Source organism: Eschrichtius robustus, chromosome 10, assembly GCF_028021215.1.
Source record: "Eschrichtius robustus isolate mEscRob2 chromosome 10, mEscRob2.pri, whole genome shotgun sequence".
NCBI lineage: Eukaryota > Metazoa > Chordata > Mammalia > Artiodactyla > Eschrichtiidae > Eschrichtius > Eschrichtius robustus.
In genome coordinates this window covers 66,236,998-66,261,827 of record NC_090833.1, presented here as the reverse complement: position 1 = coordinate 66,261,827, position 24,830 = coordinate 66,236,998, and the positions used below count along the sequence as shown (strand labels likewise).

At 39.9% G+C, this 24,830-nt stretch overlaps 1 protein-coding gene across 12 annotated transcripts in view; it reads left to right on the top strand.

The window, feature by feature from the left end:
• The window catches only part of BNC2 (basonuclin zinc finger protein 2), a 414,209-nt gene that overhangs the window by 155,439 nt on the left and 233,940 nt on the right, over positions 1 to 24,830 (top strand). For 7 of the 12 annotated variants that reach the window (XM_068552667.1, XM_068552666.1, XM_068552673.1 and 4 more), the window contains exon 3: positions 12,778 to 12,861. The exons of the other annotated variants lie outside the window; for them this stretch is intronic. In XM_068552667.1, the coding sequence (XP_068408768.1) occupies positions 12,778 to 12,861 (84 nt within the window). The remainder of the gene's footprint in view (positions 1 to 12,777; positions 12,862 to 24,830) is intronic. 12 annotated transcript variants of the gene reach the window in all.

Below are 24,830 nucleotides of genomic sequence, written 5' to 3'. Positions count from 1 at the left end.
AGAAGGAGGCATAGCATAACTCCTTAGTCTGGGAGTTAAAGGGTTTGTTTATCATCTTGAGCTTGGAGGTGCAATTATGGGGAATTCACAGGAAAGCCTAATCTCTACCTAATTTGAGAAGAGGCTATACCTAAGAGAAAAATAGTGGGGGTAAATACCAATGTAAAAAAAAATTTAATTATATCATTGTACAGCACATGTTAATTTTCAGGGCACAGATTTTGTTTAATCCAGAGCAGTGAAGTAATTTTACTGTGGGAAGAGTCATAAAAAACCAAGTCACAGCTTTATGTTTAACAGAAGTCTGTGTCCACAAATGTATACAGACTCTACTTCAGTTTGACAATATTAAAAAGTTGTGCTCTATATAATGCTATAGCATATCTGTAAAAGACGTACACATATCATATGCATACATGAATAAATGTAAGGACGGAGAATATGGGTAGACTTAACTCTGAGAAAATGTTTAAAAAGCATACTGTTTTAAATAAATTGCTTATAAAACAAATTAATTGACATGGTAATTTTGTAATATTTTTATAAACCAGGAATTTCAAGTTTTTTCATCTGCTACATTTATTTTGGGATTTTGTATAGTACTTCATTAGAAATACAATTTCTATTTATCAGCATGGGTGGAAGAGTATAGGCTTTCAAGCCAGATGTATTTGCACTTGAATTTACCCCTTCTTTATGTGACTTTGGAAACCCACTTACTTCATTTATAAAATGAGGGTTAGAAATGGTAGCTGTTAAGTCCTGCACAGAGAGGGTGAGCTGTGTTGGCTGCTGTTAGCAATTTCTTCCTCTGCTGTTCCTGTTGTCATTAATTTGCAAGCTTTATGCAGTGTTCAGTTAGCATGTCTCTATCAGTGGTGGTACTGGGTTCTTAATAATTGTATCATGTACACACTTAGCCTTTTCAGTTACCAGTTTCAAAAATACTTGTGCCAATCTTGCAGAAGCTTACTTTTGTTGAAGAAAATGAGAGTGGAGAAAAATCTCCCTTTTCTTCCTCTTCACTGAGCATCAGTCATTGAGTAGCATAATTCTAAAATCTTATGTGGCTTTTGGGTACTTTATGAACCTTTTAATGGTAATCCAGAAGCAAGACACCGATTGAATTAATACATTTCCATCGAGGGACTGGTCTGTTAACCCAGTCTCTTCCTCCTAACCCATGTATGCTTTTGTAAGGGGACTTTTACAGTCTGGTAAGGAGGTTGCCACATTCTGTGGGGATGCCGCTTTGTAGATGTGTAGGCTATTGGTGAATCTAAGAGCCTTTCTGTGTTTAAAACAAAGAAAAAGGAAAATTAGTAATGGTAACAACCAAACCAAAAACCCTGTGCTTTTTATAAAACGCACATCCTAAACTTAACACGCTGATTTTAACTTGTAAAAGTTTTAAACTGATTTTTTTCTTTTTACAGCTCTTATAAAGGGTACATCTTTACGGTGAAGATCTCATTACGAAAGCTACAAAGAGTAAACACTATCTGAAAGGGTGCCACCAAGGAAGCATTTAATTAACATCTTTTTAGTCATCTTTTTTCATTTACACATACATACGGATATATGGATAGATGCTAGTTATATAAAAGGATTATGGATATGTGATTTCTTTTTTTTTTTTTTAACTCAACCATGTCATAGATATCTTCCCATGTCTGTAATTAAAGATAGCCATCCTAATTTTTAATGGATCCTCAGTATATCATTGTACCATAATTTACTTAACAGGTTCTTGGTTTGTGGACGTTGAGGTTGCTGCCAGTTCTTTTCTTTTACAAAGAGTATTGCTTCCATATGAACATTCTTGTTTGCACTTGTGTTCTTATTTACTAAAGGTGAATTCTGGAAAGTGATGTTCATGGGGAAAGAAGTATAATTTTGTGTAGCTTAAAACAGTGGTTGGCAAACCTTTTCTATAAAGGGCCAGATAGTAAATAGTTTAGGCAGCTGTGTGGTTTCTGTAACAACTATTCAATTCAGTCCTTGTAGCCGCAAGCAGCGGTAGACTATATACATAAAGGAATAGGCACAGCTGTATTTCAATAAAACTTTATCTACAAAAGTGGGCAGCAGGCTAGCATTTGGCTCAGAGGGTGTCGTTGCCTACTCCTGGCTTGAAACAAAGCAGAAACTGATGAGGGCTGGAAATCTACCCCCAGTTGTCTGGAAGCTGCTCTCCTAGTATCTTAGAAATGTCTTCTTATCTCAGGGAAGTATAATGGGTTGATTACCTTCTTTCCAAGTATATGGCAATCGATACCTTTTTAAAAAGCTTATTATAGGAGGTTTTCACACCTTCCCCTACCCTGAAGCCTAGTAAATTTTAAACTAAGAGGCTATATATGCCAGTGTATATTTGTTGACAACTTGTGGGGCAGAGAAATACCCCTAAAACTTAGGTTTTAGAGGAGATGTTGTGCATTTTCTTACCTGTAGAAGATTGCTTTGATGGGGTAAGGTTCTCGAGGTATCCTGAAGTAAGCCAGAAGGAAAGTTAGCAACAGAAGTATCATTTCAGCAGAAATGTGCCACAAATCAACAGGGTGACATTGAATTAGTTACTGGACCTTTACAGGCTAAATTACGCTCAGAAGACTGCTCTGTGCATAAATAGCAACCTCCTTGCATCTTGAATTTTTATAAAGTAGGAATTATTGTCCCCTAATTGCCCTAAGGGTATTTCTTGAGGATCAGGTGGAATAATGATATAGTTAAAAATCACTCTATCTGTAACATTGGGTCCCTGGTGCCACTGTGACTTTTAAGAGATTTATTTATTATTTATTTTGCACGCATTTGTTGAGTATCTGCTGTATGTAAAGCTGTTTGGTAGGTGCTATGGGGAGAAACAAAGAGAGAAGCAAGTTAGTTCTTGCCCTTAAAGAGGAAAACATGTAGTGTATTTAAAGTCTACGGTTGTATAGTGCTGACGGGCCTAACAGTGGTAGAATGCTGGGAAGGAGATCTCTTCTGCCTGGGGGTATCAGGAAACTTTGTGGAAGGAGTGGCATCTAGAAATACAGAGATGTTCAGAAGTTTAGTGCAGGAGAGGGTATTCCAAAAAAAGAGCAGTATGAGAACTATGTCAAATTGGGAAAGCCCAGAGCAGTAAGCAAGAGACATTAAGTAGTCTAATTAGACTCTGTTCAGCATTTGTCATGAAGGAGGAGGAGAGATGAAGCTGGAAAGGGCAGGGCAGAGCTAGGTTGTAGAGGGCCTGGATGGAAGTTCGTTAATTGGTAATTTGTGGGGAACTCTAAACATCCTCTGGGAGAATATGTTTGACAGTTAGAGGGGTGGTATGTGGCCCTGGTTGACGAGTGTGGAACGATAAAGTTGGGATTATCAATCACGTAAGGGTTATGGCAAAGGTCTGAGCATGCTCCTGTTAGAAATGATCTAGGAGAGAAATGATCTGGAAGGTGTGTGGGAGGACAGCTGAGGGGATGGGAAGGGAAAAATAGACTTTCAGAGTTTATTGGGTTTGGGAAATAAGCAGAAGGCTTTTAATCATGATCTATGGTTCTGAGTCTTTGTTAGTGGGATTCTGGTGATAATAATGCAAAAAAAAAAAAAAAAAAACAAACCAAAAAAAAACCCAAGTCAGGGTAGAGCTGTAGTAAAGAAAGGATAGCAGTGAACCCATATGCTTTGCTTGTTTAGCTCGAGGTGTTAACTGGATACTTGGAAATCTCTAGTGGGAGCTTGAAAGTGCAGGGCTAGAACTCACATGAGAGGTAAGGAATAGGGATTGGGGAGCATTGTTCTCATACGGGTGGCAGATGAAACCAGGGAAGAGCATCACATCTAAAAGGAAAGCATGTAGAGAGAAAATGGTATTTTATAGCATTTCTTATCATGATAAGTCATTGGCATAAATAGCTCTATCTTTATTTGAGACTACTAATATCAAAAACACACAAAATGGAAAACCATGTGTTTTATCATATATAAAGTGTTCTATTGTCTACTAAGCCTCTTTTAGATTCTAAAGCCCCTAGATTTCAGGAGTAAAGTATGTTCAGTTTGAAGAAATACCTTGTAAGATCCCCAAGGACAGTATAAAGAAGTCCCTTTTACTTTATCTTCTCACTACTTCCTGAGACCCTCAGTAACAGAGAGATGCCATTGGTGGGAGAGGTTTAGGTTCACTTGTTACCTGTCTGGTACAGAATACTGTGTACAGCTTTTCACCTTCCCTAGATCTCACCCCAGTTGATCTAGGGTTGGGAAGCGGGTGGGGTGGGTAGGGTGAGAGTGGGTCTTCCAAAGAAATCAACCTCATGTGCTTTTGTGCATTTTCTCTTTTTAGTCTGGGGTCCTCAGGAAGTTTGGAGGGGCGATTGTGCAATGCACAGGATGACTTATGTTTGAGTTGGGAAAGTTTTTATTGTAGGGAACAGTAGGGGTGAATCAGCCTTCTCATTTCCTTTCTTCTCTTATCATTACCTACGTTCAAGCTTTGCATGCAGAGAGAAGCATGTTGCTTCACTGATCTTGGGCATACTGCACTGTGCGCTTTGGCAGTGTGGTGATGGCTCCCTGCCAGCTCTCCTGGTTACGGTACCCAGGAATTCCACTGGTCTGTTGGTACCATTTGTGGCCTGCCTTCAGTCTCACTCTTCATAATAAGTCTAACCCACGTCAAATGGGGCAAGAGGCTAGTCCAGAGGAATCTGCTTCTCTAGACAACCGCCGTGCGTTAAATCTAGTTTAACTGCTCCTTGTATGGCAACTTAAACTTTTTATTTTTCCATAATAGGTTTAATGTAGGTGGTTCAAGAGGTAACATGGGATGTTGAATTTTGGGAGGGTAGTATTTGTTCTCTCACTGTCTGGAGTGTGACACATTCTTCTATCATGTTTCATTCCTCAAACTCCCTTTTCTGTTTTCTCACGTATACCTTTTTCATTCCTTTTCAGTGTTGTGAAACGTAGGGTGGGAAAAACAACCCCATTGATTTGTCCCATTTTGTGCCTTTGATGAAGTAAGATCAAGTGAAATGCACTTGTTTTCTTCCAAAGTGAACTCCTTTCTAAAAAATGCCACCCCCTCAAAAAAAAATTCTTGGTGATCATGGCTTGAAATTTGTCTCTTTCCCCTCATTAGAGATAGTTAAATTCATCCTCATTCTTTAAAAAAAAAAAAAAAAAAAATTAATTAATTAATTTGGCTGCACAGGTCTTTTTAGTTGCAGCACTCGGGATCTTCATTTGCAGCTTGCGGGACCTTTCTTTTTTTTTTAAGTTGTGGCATGCGGGATCTAGTTCCCTGATCAGGGATCGAACCCAGGCCCCCTTTATTGGGAGCGTGGAATCTTAACTGCTGGACCACCAGGGAAGTCCCAAATTCATCCTCATTCTTGATCTCTGTGAAGAATCAGGGAGACAAGCTGAGTGGACCAAGCCCAGTGGCTGAGTTCAAGGTGACATGGGTCCTTTTAAAGTGCTTTTTAGTTTGAATGCTAAAGCTAATGTCTGTCCCCAAATTATTTCCTTCTCATTTTTGCAGCACCTGTGGAGTTGCCCATACCACTGCTCCTAAGGTGGCTTGCTCACTTGGGCTTTTTCCTGACATGCTGACTCTTCTTCACAGAGTGAGATTCTGGGAGATTCTGGATCTTATGCCTGATGTTTGCTTCTTTGTTCTTGCTTCTTCCCTTGTTTCCCTCTTCCCCCCCACCCCCCCCCCCCCGCCAGACATATCTCTTCTAAAACTAAGTTATCATCTAGAAAACTTTTGCCTTCCCAGTTCTTTTTTGATTTTCAAGTTTATTTAGGCCAGTGGTTCTCAAACTTTCATGCTTATCAGCATCACCTGGAGGGCTTGTAAAAACACCTGGCTGGGCTCTACCCCGCAGGGGGTCTGTCACAGGTAGGTCTCAGGTGGGGCTGCAAATGCAGTTCAAGCGAGTTCCCAGGTGATGCTAATAATGTTCCTGGGCTGAGAATACACCTTGAACCACTGACCTAGACTGTTGGTTGTCTATCAGTTTGCTGTCTAGTTTTGGGTTATTTTTTCCAAAAGGGTAGGGCTTCTTCAGACTTTATTCACGAGCTCCCTGGAAACTCCTTACTTTTTCATCTTATATTTATTTATTTTTTACTGTAGTTAATTTACAGTGTTTCAGGTGTACAGCAGAGTGATTCAGTTATACACACACACACACACACACACATTGATTTTCGCATTCTTTCCATTATAGATAATTACAAGATATTGAACACAGTTCCATTTGCTATACAGAGGGTCGTTGTTGTTTATCTATTTTATGTATAGTCGTGTGTATTGGAAACTCCTTACTTTTAATTCATAGGTCAAGCCACTAGCATGAAAGAGAACTCAGAAAATTGCCTATGTTTTCATTGGGAAAGCCTTGGCTGGGGCAGGAGTGGCAGGGAGTGAAATGTATCTCTTCTTACTACTTCCCCCAGAGAAGACTTTTGTGGTCATTCTCTCAGAGCCCAGACACATCTTCATAGTCTTCGTCAACACAGTGTTCTAGGAAGCCGTCTACAAGTTGATGGAGCTAGCCCCTAATTGAGACCAATTGAATAGGTATAATTTTCAGTTTCCCTAATTGCTTATATTATTCCTTTGACACTTGAGTTTGCTTCCACCCCACCCCCCCCCAAATTCCTCCCCTCACTGTCTCAAACTTCTCAGCCCTGATAGGAATGGTGTGCTGGGGGGCAGAGGGAGATATCTGGGGAAGTATCATTACCTATGTTGTGTACCTACAGCCTGCTTAGTTAGGTGTTTTACCTGTGTCATCTCCTTCAACCTTGCCAACCCTACACAGTAAATATAATTACTCCCATTTTACAGATGCAGCAAATAAAGCTCTGAATTGGTAATTAACTGACCAACTTCACAAGGTACTGCAGCTGGGGTTAAAACAGAGGTTTCACTCCAAAGCCAGTGCTCGTTGCATATTACCTGCCTTTAGGATAGTTGGAGGTGAGACTTGAGGGCAGAAAGAAAGTTTATCTGGGCATATAGATACATACATATATTTGAAATTTCACTTAATGTCAGTTATCAGACTTGGCGATGTTTATGCCCATAAGCAACAACCTGGGGTGTTCAATTGCCAATGTACTGAATGACAAGAACGATTGTAAACCAGTTGAAAATAATCTCATTTTGTACTTTTCTTTCTTGGGTATAAAGTTCATCCATGGCATAGGTGCAAATAACTTCATCCTCATTTTCTTCAGCGCTAAAACCCACATAAAACAAGAAGTGGAGAAATAGGTGAACTCTATCAAATGGTAGGAGACTTTTCTAGTAAAACTCTAGCATGGTAGTTCAGAGGACTACGTCTTCATTTCTGTTCTGTCCAACTTATCAAATGTGGAGGGGAGACCATAGTGATAGGCCTCAGTTTTCTTACTTAAAAATAAAAAGAGTGCGGTGGAAATTTCCTCCCCACCCCTTACTCGTCTGATAGGGGGATTAATAAATATTTTGTGTAAAGCCCTTTGAGGCTCTGTAAGAAAGATTCTGTGTAATTTTAGCATTATTCATGGTCCATCAGGCTCCTCAGGGTGTCTGTCACCAGGGAAGAGAGATTTTTATCTTTTATCTTGCCTTTCACAGTATAAAAACAAGGTATTTTTGTTGTTGTTTGTGGCTTTGAAAATCTCCTGTAATCGTACCTGCAGTGGTTGCTCCCATCACAGGGCCAGGGCCCTAGCTCCCCCAAGAGGACCAGCCCACGAGGCAGAAAGCGACTGAACCTCACTTAGTTCCTGGCTCCTGTGAGGATGCTTTGCAACCCGCCCCCACCCAGTAGTCTTCTGTGTCTGTCAGCCTGTTGAGTGGCAGAATCCCATCCTTAACCCTCTTCTGTTCTCTCGTCTCTCATCCTGCTCCTGTAGTTCATTGTTCTGGGATGGCTCAGAGGGGACTGTCCACCGTCCTATTCAGTTCTTCTCCTGTAACATCTTGTTCATCCTTCTCACCTTCCAACACCCTGCCTCATCTAAGGCCTCTGTAAGAACCAGCATATTTCTGGCCATTCTGTATTGGCAGCTGCATAAATACTGTTTTGACTCAGCAGTTCCTTTCTGATCATGAAGTGGTGTTTTTCATTCTTAAGCTTTAGGTTCTGTATATGTGGCCCTTCTGCGGCTAAGGCCTGGGGCTCCATGGTTGGGAAGGCTTAGGCCTGGAATGTTGTCTTTAGTTCAATCGTCGCCTGAAAAATGAAGATAGACGTTATCTGCACCTCCAGCAACTTAGCTCACCTTATTTTTCTATTTATTCCTCTCACTTGTTTGCTGCGCTGCATTTAACATACATCCCTGTCTTTACAGTGTTGGGTAATTAATTTATTTCTTTATCTGCTCTTTGTCACAAGTGCTCCTGGCTCGCTTATTTTCAAATCCATTTCACTGAATGGTCTTCCTGAATTCTTTGCATTATCTGAGTATTTCCTCTTGTTGCTTGGTATCATCTAACCACTGACATGAGGCTGTTATTGCTTTTCTCTGGCTTAGAGTGTAACAGAGCTTGTACCCAGCCATGTCCCTGAGTCCTCTCATGGGACTCTTTTGGGGTTATCTCTCTCCCTCTCTCTATTTTTTAAAGCCAATTCTCTGTCTCCATTCTTTTCTAAGTTCTCCTTGGGTTCAGATCTTTTCCCTCATACCTTCACTGCTAGACGGAAGCCACCAAAACACATACACTTCAGAACTGCTCTGGGCTTACAGCCAGCTTCACCAAAGAGTTGAGATGGCATGGAAGTTAGTTAATTTATTTAGGCTCTGACTTTTTATAGTGCTTATCAGGCAAATGCCTGCCTGAATGTTTAATGTTTAAAAATAAAATTAAAGTTCGAATGGGCCCTGGCTTTGCAAGAAGCACCCCAGATTCTATAAGACCTTTTCTTGGTAACACGTTTCTTTTCCCAAGTTATCACTTCTGCCCCTCTTTCTTTCTTAATTTGTTGCTTTCCTTACACCCACCTTCTTCAAGTATTTTGAACGGTAGCTCCCGTTTACAATGTGGAGGTTTTTATGTCTTCTTTTCAGAAATCTGGTCCCTAACAGTCTTTATGTATGATCTCAGTAAACAAAGAACGTGTGTGTGTGCGTGTGTGTGTGTGTGCGCGCGCGTGTGTGTGTAGGAAGCCTGCCATATTTCCTCCCTGCCCCACAGAAAATATGTTTTCTGGAAGCCCTTTTGACACTGAAGTGAATGCCCACTGGCCCTCCCTTGTTGAATTCTCCTGAGAGGAGAGAGAGAGAGAGGCCTTTATGCTTGTTGTCATATCTTTTGTTTCTGCTGATTATACACAAAGTAAGTTGTAAATAGCTCTCTCGCACACCGTGATTCCTTTGAGGTCTCTACAGGAGAGTAGATATGCACTCAGCTCCAGCTTCCCTGGGGATTCTAGAGGGTCCCTTTCAAGGCCTCTTACTTCCTGTTATAGCACCAGCCGAATGAAATTTAGATGAGTTCTAGACAATTACCATCCCATAATGAAACCTGCAGCCTACTGTTTAGAAATACTAGCTGATCAGTTTAGTTTTTTTCTTTGTTTTTAAATTAAATGTTTTTATTACTTTAAGAGTAAAGTATACAAAGATGCAGCAAAGAATAAAAAAATAAAATGTCCCCTTAGTCCTACTACGTTTCAGAGATCAAAATCACTGTGAACATTTTATGAAAATCACGGTAGAACTTTGTTTTAAAGTATGATGTTGAAATGCACACTAAACACTAGCATGAAGACAAGAGGATAAAATTGGAATTCTCCAAATCAGTTTGAATTTTCAATTCCATTGAAAACAGAAGGTACACATCCTATTTTAGTATCTTAATTTAAAATGGAGTAATAATGAGTTAAAGGGAATTCCCTGGCTGTCCAGTGTTTAGGACTCTGCACTTCCACTTCAGGGGGCGCAGGTTCGATCTCTGGTTGGGGAACTAAGATCCCGCATGCCGTGGGGCATGGCCAAAAAAAATTTTTAGGTCTGCTGTTTCTGTCAGGCATTTTTTGATTGCTTATAGGCAGTTGGCTGACTGCTAAGGCTTCTGAATCAAAAGGCCTAATTGTCTATGTGTGCTGAATTATACCTAATTAAGGTTATCAAACTTTTATATCCTGTGTATTTTCCTTGGGACATTTTGATGAACTGGAAACAGATATAGCTTGCCTTTCCCTTATACTTTTTCTCTGTCTGATAATTGATGACTCTAATTGTGGTGGGTGAGGTAGGGGGAGTATTGTTAGATGGTGAACTCATGAGTGAAACCATGTGGATTTTGGTTCAAATCTCAATTTTCTCATCTTTAAGGAAGTCCGTTTTCACAGATCAGAAGGATTTTCTTTTCTGCTCAGAAATCCTAGGATTCTAAGATGGAGAGCACTCTTTGCTTTCCTCCTAGTTCCTTTTTGTGATTTGGATAGCTGAAGCATTCCGGTAGCCTGGCACAGTTTCCTTCCAGCTTACTCACAGACCTTTTTGTTTTCTCTCAGCAACTGTGTATTTCTAAGTGTTTGAGGTTGTAATCGAGTGTAATTGTAGTTGTTTAACTTTCTCCATTCCTCTTGAGAGTGTTTATGAAATGCCTTCTGTGAGGGTAAAAAGGAACTAGAAACTTTGTCTTTGTGACATGGTCAACTAATATTAAGGTAAGTGGCAATTGTTTTGTGTACATGAAATAAAGTATTATTTACACTTAATTTGCAACATATGCATTCTGGCTTATCTGCTGTAATCAGTTAAGTAGTCACGTTTATTAAGGTTTTATAGGAAACTTTGGGGGGGGTTTGTTTTGATATGGAATATTCTAAGTAATTTTTCCCCAATTCTTCTCTTGCACCCTAGGGAGAATTACTGTCGCACAACTCATTGGTGCCCTCACCATGTGTCAGTGTGGGGTGGGATCAGCATTGTTCTGTGGGTGACACTAGACAGATGCAGTGTCTCTATTCCTCTCCATGACCCGTTTCTTTCTCATTTCTCAAGTTAGAGGAAAAATCCCCTTTAACCTTGCTGATGTTGTCCCAGACCAAAGAGTGAGTAGTAGGTCTTGATTTCTTGTGACACTTTGTTCATTTCCTTTAATTGTCTTCTTTGTAATTTCTTTCATATGAAACATCAACAAATGCCTCTAGAATGGATGCTACTAAAAGCAACTATTACATGTTTTTCATTAACTTCTTTGAAAAATGTTCTCGCTCTTTCTCATTTCTTAAGTTTGGGCTTTGTAATTTTCTAGCATGTGCCCCTGAGCTAGTTATTTAACTACTCTAAAGCTCCCCCTCTCTTGTGAAATGGAGATGCTCATATCCCATAAGATGGTTGAAAGGAAAAAAAGGGTTAATCTCGATGTAAGGTACCCACATGGTGACTGGCACAATGCAAGCTCTCAGTAGATGCAACCTCCTTTTCCTTTCCTTCTCAGGCTCCAAATGAAGAAATTTGTGGGTGAAGAGTGGTTAATTTCAAAGACAGCTGATATTCTGTTGATGTCACTTTATGGAAATAGGCAGGAAGAAAGAATAAGACACTTGAAATGAATAGGAAAGTTGGACCTAAAAATGTTAGAAGAGTTGACTTTTTAAAAAATATATATGTTATATTCACTGGTAAACTTGCAAAGTGGAGTTTATTGAAAATTGTTTAAATCTGGAGAAGTGAACAGATTTGTGGGTCAAAAGAAAGAAGGAAATACCTTCTAAGACAGCATGCTTGGCTGAAAACTGATCTCTGAACAAAGAAAATTGATTGGCACAGATGATCCCAGTTGGAGTTAAAAAAATAAATAAAACAAAATACCAAAGGAGGGCTTTGAGAGGGAAAGAAGATACAGGTGAGATGAAGCTGATTGATGGATTGAGATTCTGATACACATAGATAGTTGTATGATTAATGAAGGTAGTATATGTTTGGAAATACTGAGTAGAGATTTAGAGAAGAATTTAAAAAGCAGAAAACAGGTTTCAATGGAATCTAAATTCTCTTTATCTTAAAAATTTTAAGATGAAGTAAGCATGTGACTAATAAGTAGGTAATATTTCAGGATGAGAATAACTAATTGTAATAGGTAGCTTAGTTTTGAAAGGGAATCTTAGCGGCTTTCATTGTAGGATTCTAGATACAGAGAAACATTTACTAAGTCATAGCTTTTTTGTTATTTTTAGTATTAGAGCAGACGTAAAATGAGCCTCTTAAATGTAGCTTAAATACAGTAAGTAAATAATACATGTTGATAAATAAATACTAGCCCATGCCAGGAATAGGAAAAAACAATTTGAACTGGTATTTTAAGTGTGCAAAGGAACTTTAGGCATTATAGAATGCAGTTTTCTTAATTCCCACTTAAGAAAATGAGAAGAGAAAAAAAGTCACCAATTTCAAGCAGAGATTCTGTTTCTTTTTCCCTTCCCTCATTTCCTCCCTTCCTTCCTTTTGACTTTCCTTCTTCTCTCCTCCTCTTTCTACAGTCCACGGATATTAAGTGCCTGCTTTGTGCTACATGCTGTGGATACAAGGGGCAATAAAATTTATGTGGATTTTTTCTTTTTAGAATTTACCTTTTGGTAGTTAATAAACTTGGCTGTGTGATATTTACAATATATTTGACCTACTGAGTGTCAAAAACCTGTGAAGCCGTGATGGAAGCCGTTCTGTTGCAGAACTGCCGTTGGGATGTCCCTGCTTCTGCCTGGGTCACGTGTGTTTGTGTGCAGTTTTCAGCAGCCTCCACAGCCAGCATCTAACTTGGCCGTATTCCCCCAGGTTCCAGTGGCATGTGCTGGCAGAGTGCTGGGTGCAGACTTCTGCCCAAACCTGGAGGAGCCAGACCAGAGGCTGGAAGTCCAGGTTGGAGTCTTACTGTTTTATCAGTTGGGGGTGGTGTGACAGTAACAGTGGTCTCTGAAGGCCGTGCAGATACATCAGATGCCATCAGGAGACAGGCAGCTGCTGAGACAGGTATAACAGAGGGCCCAGTGTAGCATCTGTGCAGCAAAAAGTCCTTTTCAGGTTAAGTTGTGTGTAACTAGAGATCGTTCATTTACTCATTCAAGAAATCAAGACTTAGTATGTACTGCAGTGAATAAGAACGTGGTTTCTGAAGGCTGGCTACCTAGGTTGACACAGTTGCTATGAGATCTTTGGCAAGTCACTCAACCTAACTGGACTTTAGCTTTCTCATCTATGAAATGGAGATTTCCCACACTAGGTGACTGTGAGGATTAAATGTTCTAACACATACCTAACAGTTAGCACAGGACCTGGCACGTAACAGGCACTCAGGAAATCTTAGCTCTCATCTTTTCAAATCATCATTATCAAGTACTAAGAATGATGCTAGGCTCTGGGGACACCTGGGGAGCCAGTCATGTTTCCTGCATTGTGGTCTCCCAGCTCAGGAGAACGGAAGCCGTTCAGCTGGGCGCTGTATTAGAAAAATAGGACTTAATGATAAGTAGCTTCCTTCTTCATGGATTGGGAGATATGTCCTCTGGTGTAATATTAAGTTTATTTACAAAGCACAGTTTTCATGAAAGTATTGACTTGGAATTCGTTGTGTGGTCTTGAGAAATTAGAAACGGTGTGGTGTATTGCAGATTAAAAATATAAATATGACATCCTGGCCAAAGGCCTAGCTCCACTTCCAGGTACCTGTTAATAGTTATGGAATGTGTGTGCCAGTAATGCAAAGATGCAGGCTGAAGTTTCAATGTGGATGGCACCCCCTTGCATGGGCAAACCCATACTATTTTTTAGGGCCTCTATTTGGCGTCATTTTCTAAATTTTAAGACTTAGGGGATGAGCATAGTGAGCTCAGTGTTAAAAAACATTTTTTTTTTTACTGATTTAGACCCCCCAAATGAGAAAAGAGAATAGTTTAAAAAATTGACTTCACAGTGGGCGTGATGGCGGAAGTGGTGGTCGGAGGAGGTTTCAGTTTTTATGATACTCTGAAGGGGACACCATCTCTTGCGCACCTGCTCTTGGCCTAGGGAAGACCACCTGAGCTCAGCGGTGCCACAAGCTGGTACTGTCTGGGCGACATATGGCTATGACACAACAGAAAAGCAGGTGTGGCACGTATGAGACATGATCATGCGTTCCCCAGTTTTAGAAAGCGCACAGCTTGTGTGTGACACATATATGCAGAGTGATGGAAGACTTTTCGTGAAGAGTAGTCTGATCCTTGACCCCTTCGGGTTGGACGAGTGATGTTCTTCAAACACGTCACCTGGAATGGTCTGTCATGGGTGGTTGTTGGATAATCTGTTTTTGAACCTTGAGTTATGGAGCAGAGAGCGATGGGTTTTGCAGATGTGGGTGCATGAAATAAAACTGAAAGAGACCAATGGAGCACTTTACTTCGACATACCAAGGGAGAAAATGTATATTTACACGTTGAAGTGAAACCGTGGTTGTAGGTAGCTAAACAGATTGTGGAGTTGACAGTTCAGCGAGGGCCTTGCAAGGAAGACCCAAGTTACTGGGCAAAGAAAAGAAAGGGCTCATTTTATTGAATTCCCCATATTGCAACAGCATTTTGGTGGACTGAGTGGAAAAGCTGAATATGTGAAAAGATAGTCAACTACAAAGCATTGGTGCATTAACTGGGACCCACTTGAACCATTTCTTTCTCTCTTTTCTCCTCTTCTTTTCTAATTATGGCTTCCATACATTTTAATAATACCTGGTACATATTCATATTATGTCTGTCATAATAAACTTGACACTTAATATATTCTTCACCAGCTAACAGTTCCAGGAGTAGCTTAGAGTCCTTTCATTCTTGCCATGGCATGTGCATTCTGGTCTTTTTTTTTTTTTTTTTTTTTTCCTATCAAGTGAGCCATTTCTTATTTTTTAGTCCAACTCTGCACTCCGGGGAACTCATCATAGGACTTGCCAGCGTCGTTTACTTTTCCTTCTTGGATCTCAGACTTTCCCCCAGGGCCAGGCATTATAACCACGAGAGAATTTTATGTTTGGCCTCTTGATTCTGAGAATAATCTCTTGTACACCTCGATTTAGGAGCTCTGGCTTGTTTATATCCTTTCCTGTGAAGGATTTTCATTTAGACACACAGTATCCATATCTGGTTTACCTTTGTATTTGTACCTGACATGAATTCTCAGGACTGATGGAGCCCCTTCCTCTTCTTACCTTCTTTCTTTTAACCCTTTCCTTTTAATCCTTAAAATTTCAGATGACTTAGCAACTTTATCATTTAATAATTCCAAGATCCCTGACACTCTTTCATGAATGTATCCTTGGTTTTGAATGACTGTCATTGTGGAAGTCTGAGCATGACTTGACTTTTGCAAGGGCATCTGCTGTCTTTTTTGTGTTAATATACCTGATTTAGAAAAGTAGCTGGAAATCCAGACTTTGATTTACTGCCTTAACTTTCTTGATTTTCTTCAGTGGCTTTTGAAGTACATATGAAACTGTGTACTTTCTTTAGCTCTGGAGGTTAACTGATGCATAGGCTCCCAAAATTGTCCTCTTATATAATTATTTTATGGGAAATTGTTATTCTAGTTTAGACCTCCCTTAATTGCTGTTAAATATTTTATTTTATTTTATTTATTTTTATAAACTTATTTATTTATTTTTGGCTGCATTGGGTCTTTGTTGCTGCGCGCGGGCTTTCTCCAGTTGCGGTGAGCCAGGGCTACTCTTCGTTGCGGTGCATGGGCTTCTCGTGACGGTGGCTTCTTTTGTTGCGGAGCGCGGGCTTCAGTAGCTGTGGCACACGGGTTTCAGTAGTTGTGGCTCTCAGGCTCTAGAGCGCAGGCTTCAGTAGTTGTGGCTCACGGGCTTCCTTGCTCCGCAGCATGGGGGATCTTCCCACACCAGGGCTCGAACCTGTGTCCCCTGCATTGGCAGGCGGATTCTCAACCACTGCACCACCAGGGAAGTCCCAAATATTTTATTTTTAATCATAAAAGTGACTGTTTTAGTCTCACTGTGCCTCATCGTGTGTTGTTACAGTTAGCCTAGCACAGTTCCTTTCCTGGTGGGGAATTCAAGATGTGGGGTTTGACTTGGTATTTTTCACCACTAAAGTGCTTAGAAAATTAGAGTAAATAATGAACCAATATTTCAGTACCCGATTAGACACAATTTACTGTGATGTTTCATAAACCACAGACTCCTTTCTTCTATGAAGGCATGAAGGATCACTTTTTTTTTCCCCAGACATACTGGGGTGCAAATGTAAATTTCCATAAAATTTAAATGAGGTGCTTCCTGTAATTAATGAACAATAGTGGCTGCTGTCTAGTCTACATTGTAATTAACCGTGATCAGGCTTGTTTAGTGATGGCACTGTTCCTGTAATAATTTGACAAGCTACTGTGAATTTGCCAGGTTATTAAACAACCTGCAGCATTCACTTACAGAATCACAGGGACGGCGGCGGCTGCTAGTTAAAGGCAGCATAAGGGCGAAGCAGAGCTGCCCATTGAAGTCTGTCGATCACCACGAACAGGTTTACATTCCTGTGATTTGGGAGAAGTTAATTAATTTTGTGTGGGTTGTCTTGAAAACTTTTTATTACATGGTAAACCTAGTGGGGCAAAGCTGGTCATTTTTGTGAACTCATAATGAAGCTAACCAATTTTCTATATTGTTTTCATCCATACGGACACCCGGAAGCTGAGGTTTCCCCCTTCCCACCCTGTTAAATAGATGTAATATTTTAAACAACAACAGCAACAAGCTGTTCCCTCCCCAAATTTATTCCCAGCATCTCTCAAATACAAGTTTACTTTTTTATTGAGTGTGTGTGTTAGGAAGAGCAGATGACCTTGTGCCACGCACAGTCCTGTCACAGGGAGAGGGAGCCGTCTAAGGGGACTGGTAACCGTGTCCATAGTCACTAGCGCACCCGCCTGCCTGAGCCCCCCTTAAGGTTAAGAACTGTTCAAAACGTTACTGTCTAGTTACTGTGGTGTCTTTCATTCAGATTCTGTTTATTGACTAAACCACAAGGATTCCTGCCCAAAGTACCAGGCGGTCTATGCTTGACTGATTTTGATTTTCTAACATCAGCCCTGGGGTTTATTTGAAAAATGTACATACACTGCAGCTTTAACAAGTCAAGTGACTGCATGTTTTTGACCATGGAGTCGAGTATATCTGAAGATCATTAAATTTAGAGGGGAAAGGAGGGGTGGAGAATAAGTGTAGTAGTCATTGTACCATTGCAAAGAGAGAGAGAGTGTGGGTGTGTGTGTGACACATGGTTTTTGTCTTTTCATCTTCTCCAAGAGCCAGAAAGTTTCCTGCCGTTCTCTTTCCAGCTATTGACAAATGATTGCCAGATGTGAGATCTTTGCAGTGCTCTTTCCCTCAGCAAACCTGCAGCGATGGGATATTTGATTCTCCCTTGCCCATTTCATCTCCTTTCCACATCTGCCAGGGACACACAAGCAATACATCCCTACATGAGAGTTTAAAGTTTATTCAGCTCCTTTTTCCCCTCCGATAAAATGTGTTTGGAGACAACACAATGAGGTCCATATGACTTTCTCCCAACTTCACTGTATGAAATTAGTTGTTTATTTTACTTATCTACCTCTCAGTAATTGAACGATTTCATTTTAGTTTCGGTCCATGGAAAATTTGATGCAACTCTGGGAATGCTAAGAGTTTCCTATTGTTGTCTGCTTGCTGCAAGTATACCATCATCACAACTTCTCTCTGATCGTCTCAATTCTGATAAAAACTAGACTGGTGGTTTCTATGGACTTCCTAGGAAACTAGTTTTAATAAACAACTGTCAAAATACTAAGTGTAGCATGTCTGGTAAAATTCAGTAGTCATTTAAGACCTAAAAAGCCATCCATGAGGGAGAAAATTCAACTTGTTTGGCTTGATTAGCTTACCTTGTATTTGTGTCCATTGTCAAAGTTGTTATGGATAAGGTCCTAGTTTTAATCCCAAATAGCTTATAAAAGAGAATGTATAGTGAGTTTTGAAGGTATCTGAAATTAGCCTGTGTAGGCCACACACATAATCATTAACATGCACGGAAGCCTTTTGCATCTGCTTGGAATCTGTATTGATACTGATTTTTTTTTCTCATCTTAGTTTACAAATATTTTCCAAAGTGCTCTTATAGCTTATGTTCATACTATAGGGTGGGCTGACACAGGTGGCCTTTCAGTTTTTCTATTAAACTTTTTGGCAAACGAAAAGGCCCCTTACTCCCTGAATAAGATCAGCATTTTTATTTTTTTTAACATTTAAAAAATAATCCATAAAATGTCTGCCACATGTTCCCTAGTTGATGGAAATGTTTTCCAAATTAGAGTGTAGTATTGGATTCTTATTGTAAAAGTGCTAGCGTGTTTACTATTTCTGCTACCCTCTTAGCTACCTGTCATTATACAAATTTATTTTTTTGTGTGTGAAACTCAAATGATGAATATAAGATAATTATTATTTATGAATTTCTGAGGAAAATTTTTTTTTTTTTTTTTTTTTTTTACTGTTAAGAAAGTAAATGGCTTTGCCCATGTGAGACTCAAAATAGGAAAAATGTGGTCTCTTTTTCATTCTGTTCTTTTAAAAAAAATAACAAAGCAACAACAAACAAAACCTAACAAGAACAAAAACAAAAAGCCAACAGCCCCTGAAAAGAAGAAATCCTACTTAAGCCTAGGAAAAAGAGGTCAACCAAACTCATGAAGATGTATACACGGAATGTCTGTTACTTTTTGTCTGTCAATTAGATTATACCCCAGTAAAGCTTAACAGAGAATAAGGGGCACAACTGCTTACCACAAGTTGCCAAAATGTTGCATGTTTCTGTGGGAAGTGTCTATTGAACAGGGGAGAAAATAATCGTACTTGAAGAAACTGTTCACTCTTAGAAAACAAGGTGGTGATCCTGATGGGGGGAGTAAGTTTAAACAATACCCCTCAACACAAAATTACCATGACCAACAAGGATCCCTGTGGAAAAACTGATGTTTTTGTTGTCCTTCGATGGTGCCCGAGGACTGACACCAGGCCAGGCCCTCAGTGGATGCCAGTGGCTGGGAAGGTGGAGGCGAAGAGTGCTTTCACAAGACAGCAAGGTTAGGAGCTCCTGTGGCGACACCAGGTCCCTTCAGATTTAGGTCGCGTCTTGGGACTTGCTGTCACTAACGCATTTGCTGGTCTCTCGTGCCTTCCTGCCTTTTCCTGTACATGGTTAGAGTCTGGGAGGCAGAGAGGTGCTAAGCAGTGGAGGTGCCATCCAGCCCGAGTGCCTAGGGAACATCCTTCAGAGGACGACCTGTCACCAGCCGTCAAAGAGGAGAGTGGCTTTGTGGTCTCTGAACATCTGGCCGCGCTGCACAGGAAGCTGAGGGGGTGTCATTAATTGTGATGAAATAATTTAAACCATCAGGAATAAATGAGGCTGTTAAGCTAAGTTCAGATTCCATTTGCCGTGCACATGTGTCTAGCAGCCTGTGTGCAGTTAAAAAAAAATTGAATTATATTAGCTCATGAGTAGAAGTGAAATAGATACTGTAAATGAAACAAGTTGCTGTGTGGTGATGACACAGTGTTGAACCACTTCATAGAGTTACAGTTTGTAGGATCAGTATATTGAGAGTGGTACAGCATTTAATGAATTTTTTTTAAAATAAATTTATTTATTTGTTTGTTTTATTTTTGGCTGCATTGGGTCTTTGTTGCTGCGCCTGGGCTTTCTCTAGTTGCCGAGAGTGGGGGCTACTCTTCGTTGCAGAGCGCGGGCTTCTCATTGCGGTGGCTTCTCTTGTCGCGGAGCACAGGCTCTAGGCGCGCAGGCTTCAGGAGTTGTGGCACGTGAGCTCAGTAGTTGTGGCTCGCGGGCTCTAGAGCGCAGGCTCAGTAGTTGTGGCTCACGGGCTTAGTTGCTCCGCGGCATGTGGGATCTTCCTGGACCAGGGCTCGAACCTGTGTCCCCTGCATTGGCAGGTGGATTCTTAACCACTGCGCCACCAGGGAAACCCCATGAATTTTTATATAAAAGGATTCTTAAGGTATTGAGAGAGATAGTCAGGACCAGTGGTTTATTGGAGCACAGAGAGGACGGGTAGGTGGATGGGTATAAAAAAGCAAGCCTTCGGGCCAAGGTGGTTGGGTGGACGGGGTCCTTAGTCTGCTAAGCCAGGCTGAATTGATGCATGGTGTACCTTTCCATAGATTCTGGCTTTGAGTCAGTATTGGGTGCCGTTGCTCCGCCTACGTACTCCAGGCTGGAGGACGATGTCTCTCTGATGACCAACTTTGGACGTCCCTTTGAGGCTTCCAGCACTTTGGGCACATCTGTGTTGTTTTCTTCAGAATGAAAACAACTCTCTTTGGTGATAGATGACTCCTCCAGCAGATGAACGTATTTTTAAGGCTCTGCATCATCAGTGAAGACTGATTTCAAGTGTAATTTTCAGGCACAGTGGAAAGAAGCAGTCTTCACTTCTTTACAAAGGCAAGACTGTCAGGATGGAATGTCGGGACATCCCTGAGGTTTTGAGCACTAAACTGAGCAATGATGTGTAGGTTCCAAAGTACATTTCTAAAATAAAAGTCATTCCTTTTATACATGAGCAGAGTCTTCAAATTTGAACTTTTATTCAAAAATAAACACAGGAATCTGAAAAATAAAATGAGGATGTTTAGATACAAGAAGCATTTTTTAAAACCGTCGGAGAAGTTATCCCTCTAGCAGGCGGAGGCGATGGTCCAGAGCCCTGGCAGGCGTTGGACAAAAGCCATTTCGCTAGCTGTGTCTTATCTCACTTTGCCCTATCCATCCCCTTGCTACCTCATTGCCTTTCTCTCTCCCCTGTTGTGTAACTCCTTTGTCTTTTCCTTTTCCATTTTCTCTTTTCCTTTATTCTCACTTATTTTATCCTTTCTCTTTACAACCTGTTCTCATTCTTCAGCCTCCAAAGAAACGAACTGCAATTCTGTTTTCATTTATAGTGTTAGTTTTCCTGCTACTAGTTAAAAGATTAATATGCTTTTTTTAAAAAAATTATTTATTCAGTTTTATTTTTGGCTGTGTTGGGTCTTCGTTGCTGCACGCGGGCTCCCTCTAGTTGCGGCGAGCGGGGTCTACTCTTCGTTGCGGTGCGCGGGCTTCTCATTGTCGTGGCTTCTCTTGTTGCGGAGCACGGGCTCTAGGTGCGCAGGCTTCAGCAGTTGTGGCACGTGGGCTCAGTAGTTGTGGCTTGTGGGCTCCAGAGCGCAGGCTCAGTAGCTGTGGCGCACGGGCTTAGTAGCTCCGCGGTATGTGGGATCTTCCCAGGCCAGGGCTCAAACCCGTGTCCCTTGCGTTGGCAGGCGGATTCTTAACCACTGTGCCACCAGGGAAGCCCTAGGTTGCATTTTAACATAAACTTATATATGACCATTGGTGGATTTTTTTAAGGAATGTGAATGAACCTTGATTACCTTTTTTAAAAAGGAATGCAGACTACTCACTAAATTATCCCTTTACCTGGACGCTTGAATGGAATTGTTGTCGATGAAAGCCAGAGATTTGTGGTTCTGAGTAACCATCTTCCTTCTTCCTCAACATAGAAGGAAGACATTCAAATCAAAACACTTGCGTTTCTTGATGTCTAATAGAGTAACCAGTAGTTAAGATAATGTTCCTTGTGTGTTTTGATCTTTGGATTTCATTTTAATTCATGTAATAGAGTAGGAAGACTTGAGTTCTTCAGATCTATCTTCTTGGCATTGTTGGAAGGACTGAAGGAGATGATGTGTGCGGGGAGCACTGTGCCTAGCACATTGCAAATAGTGATGTGACTGCATTATTGTTATTATATAAATGTATAAATTGTACTAGCATCTGTCGGCTAAGCAGGTAAAAATTAAGAATAAATTTTTCTCCTGAAAATTTCACACATCTCTACTATTTAAATGTTACTCACCTTTAAAAAGTTTTACAATTCTTCCCTCAAGAATAGGGAATGCAAGGTGAACATGGGAAATTTTGAACAAGATACCTATGTTTTTCTTTCTTTACTTGGAAGAAATCACTGCATTCTGTAGAACATTTATTTGTTTCTCAAAACAAATAAGAAAATGATAGTATAGAAAACAAACTCATGGTTACCAAAGAGGAAACGTGGGCGGGGGATAAATCAGGAGTTTGGGATTAACATACACACTACTATATATAAAATAGATAATCAACAGGGACCTACTGTATAGCACAGGGAACTCTACCCAATATTCTGTAATAACCTATATGGGAAAAGAATCTGAAAAAGAATGGATATATGTATAGGTATAACTGAATCACTTTGCTGTACACCTGAAACTAACACAACATTGTAAATCAACTACACTCCATTATAAGATAAAAGTTAAATTTAAAAAAAGAAAATGATAGTATACTCAGTAGTTGCTTGAAGTTTTCTCTTGCAGCTGTTTTAGTAGATACAGATAAAAAGCAGTTTCATGAACGTAAGTCCACCACCGCCACTCTACACCTTTTTATTTTGATGGTGTGTGAACTGGATGCCCCTACATTTTGGGGGACCTTCTTTATTCTTCTGCTGTTATTACTCTCACTGTCTGCTTAAGTAGTAGTAAATTTGTAAATTCTGTGTCTTGAATTATATATTTCAGGTACATTATAGATTAAATAAATGTTGGTTGAATGGCCTGAGAAGTGCATTTTGCATCCTGTCTCAATCCACTGTTTCTATGAGAGGATATTATCTAGATTTCAGGTGACCAGCTTAACCTAAGCTGTTCGTGTTGGGAACCGTCAGTATTAACATAAGAAGCTTATTTTTACTTTATGTAAGTTCCTTCGTCATAATAGCTTCATAGATGCTTCATAGAGGGAGAAAGAAAAGACAAGAAAACACGGAAGTATTTTAATTCTTGGCTTCAGTAGAGAGAATTATGTGTTTGGGGGTGTGTGCATGTATATGGATTTTGTATATACATACAGCATATATCTCATTACATACATATCCACATATTTTCTTTGTTTACAAGAATAACTGGTGATGTTCTGTTTGAATATTTTGTTGGAGTTAGGCATAATAAATAATTTACATTGAGAACACATAGTCCCTCTACCTCCACCCGCAAAAGAAAGAAAAAACTTTTGCTTGGGTGGATAATGGAACCTCAGTTTGTGTGTGAGATTCTTTAGGACTCAGTATTTTTTTCTTGTGGTTTCAAAATTTAAACCTGGAAATCATCTGAAGTTATATAATGTAATGTCTCCATCTTATAGATTTGGAAACTGAGGCCCAGAAATTTTAAAAAGGCTTGCCCCAAATTACATAGTTAGTAAAAATTCTCCATTTCTGACATCTGAAGAATGGAGTTACCCAAGAATATAAAGTTGTTACTCTTTAATGTTCAATACATGCCAGTGGAGTTTCATGGAGTGTGGAAGCAGACCAAGTCCCCTTGAAATCATTGTTATTATAAAAACCATCTTTAAGTGCCTTTTTGGGATGGTACTGTGTTTGCATCCTATAAAAAGTGAGCTGAATAGACAGGGTCTCTGCCCTCTAGAAGTTTATAATCAAAAACAGATAATGTAGCTGACATCTGTTATTGTATTAAGGTCCTACAAATAAACATTGATCCGAATACATAAATAAAAGTTTTATATCGGAGACAAGTAAAAACCTGTTTGCTTGCCTGATTCATCCCTACACTGAAACCATCCGTGGAAGTTGCAAAATGACTAAACTGGACTAATCCTGACACCAGGATATTCCTGTAGGTTGTTATTTTTTAAGGGTTTTCATGGAGTGCTGGCATATACCATCATGTCATTGATAGCTTATTGTGAGTGGGTCTAGATTCAGAGATGTTGTTTTTATCTTTCTGGTTAAAGAATTGGAAAGAATTGAATTTTCCTCCCTCTATGGATTTTTCTCATTTCTGCGATACCTGCTATTGTAAACCAGCATTCTGGAGTGTACTTTACAAAAGGTATCCAAGCCCCCCATGTTAATAGAAATGATATGTTTTTAAAAATTAACAGCCTCTCCACCCCTCTAAGTCACTAGAAAATGCATTAAAACAAATATAGGAGTTTAGGATTGATGCTGTAATGAGATGAACTTATATATCCAAAAGGCTTCGAAGGGAATATTGTAAGAAGAGGTTAAGTTCACAACTTTGGAATGAGCAGATCTGGTTGTAAGTTTGAGTAAAGCTATACCAACTAAAATTAAGCATATAAAAGTTGGCAAGGGAGATAGGTGTTGAGTTTGATCAAATATTTTCTCTCTGCATGCTTCAACTTTAATGCAAGGTATTTTAACAGTCACATCAAAAATGAGGTGTGGGGAAACTAAAACAGCAACATCGGGAAGCCTAAACATGAACCCATAACAAAGTTCAAGACATTAAAAAAATAGCTGTCCCTACCCTAGTGTGGGTGTCTGTGTAAATTAAACCATGTGGGTGCATAAATTAATTAGAAGCACAGTCACTGATATAAATCAAACTTATTTGGTACACTGATGAAATGAGCATTGTTTATAAGGTTATCTTGTTATTTAATCTCTTCTATATAAACCTGGCTGGTTAGAATTATGAAGTAATAATACAATTAATGTGATGATGGTATACTTTTTCTTAGTACAGGCCTGATCCTGTAGGCCTTTCTTGACTGGGGTTTGTGAATATAGAGGACCATAAGAGCTGGAAATTTTAATTAGCAAGAATGTTCCTCCTTTCCACCTCCAGTTGTGTGGGTTTTTTTTTTTTTTCTTAAATCTCAGGATGTTCCCTGGATAGTTTATTCTTTTTGAACCACTAATCTACTGACCCCAGAAGAAGG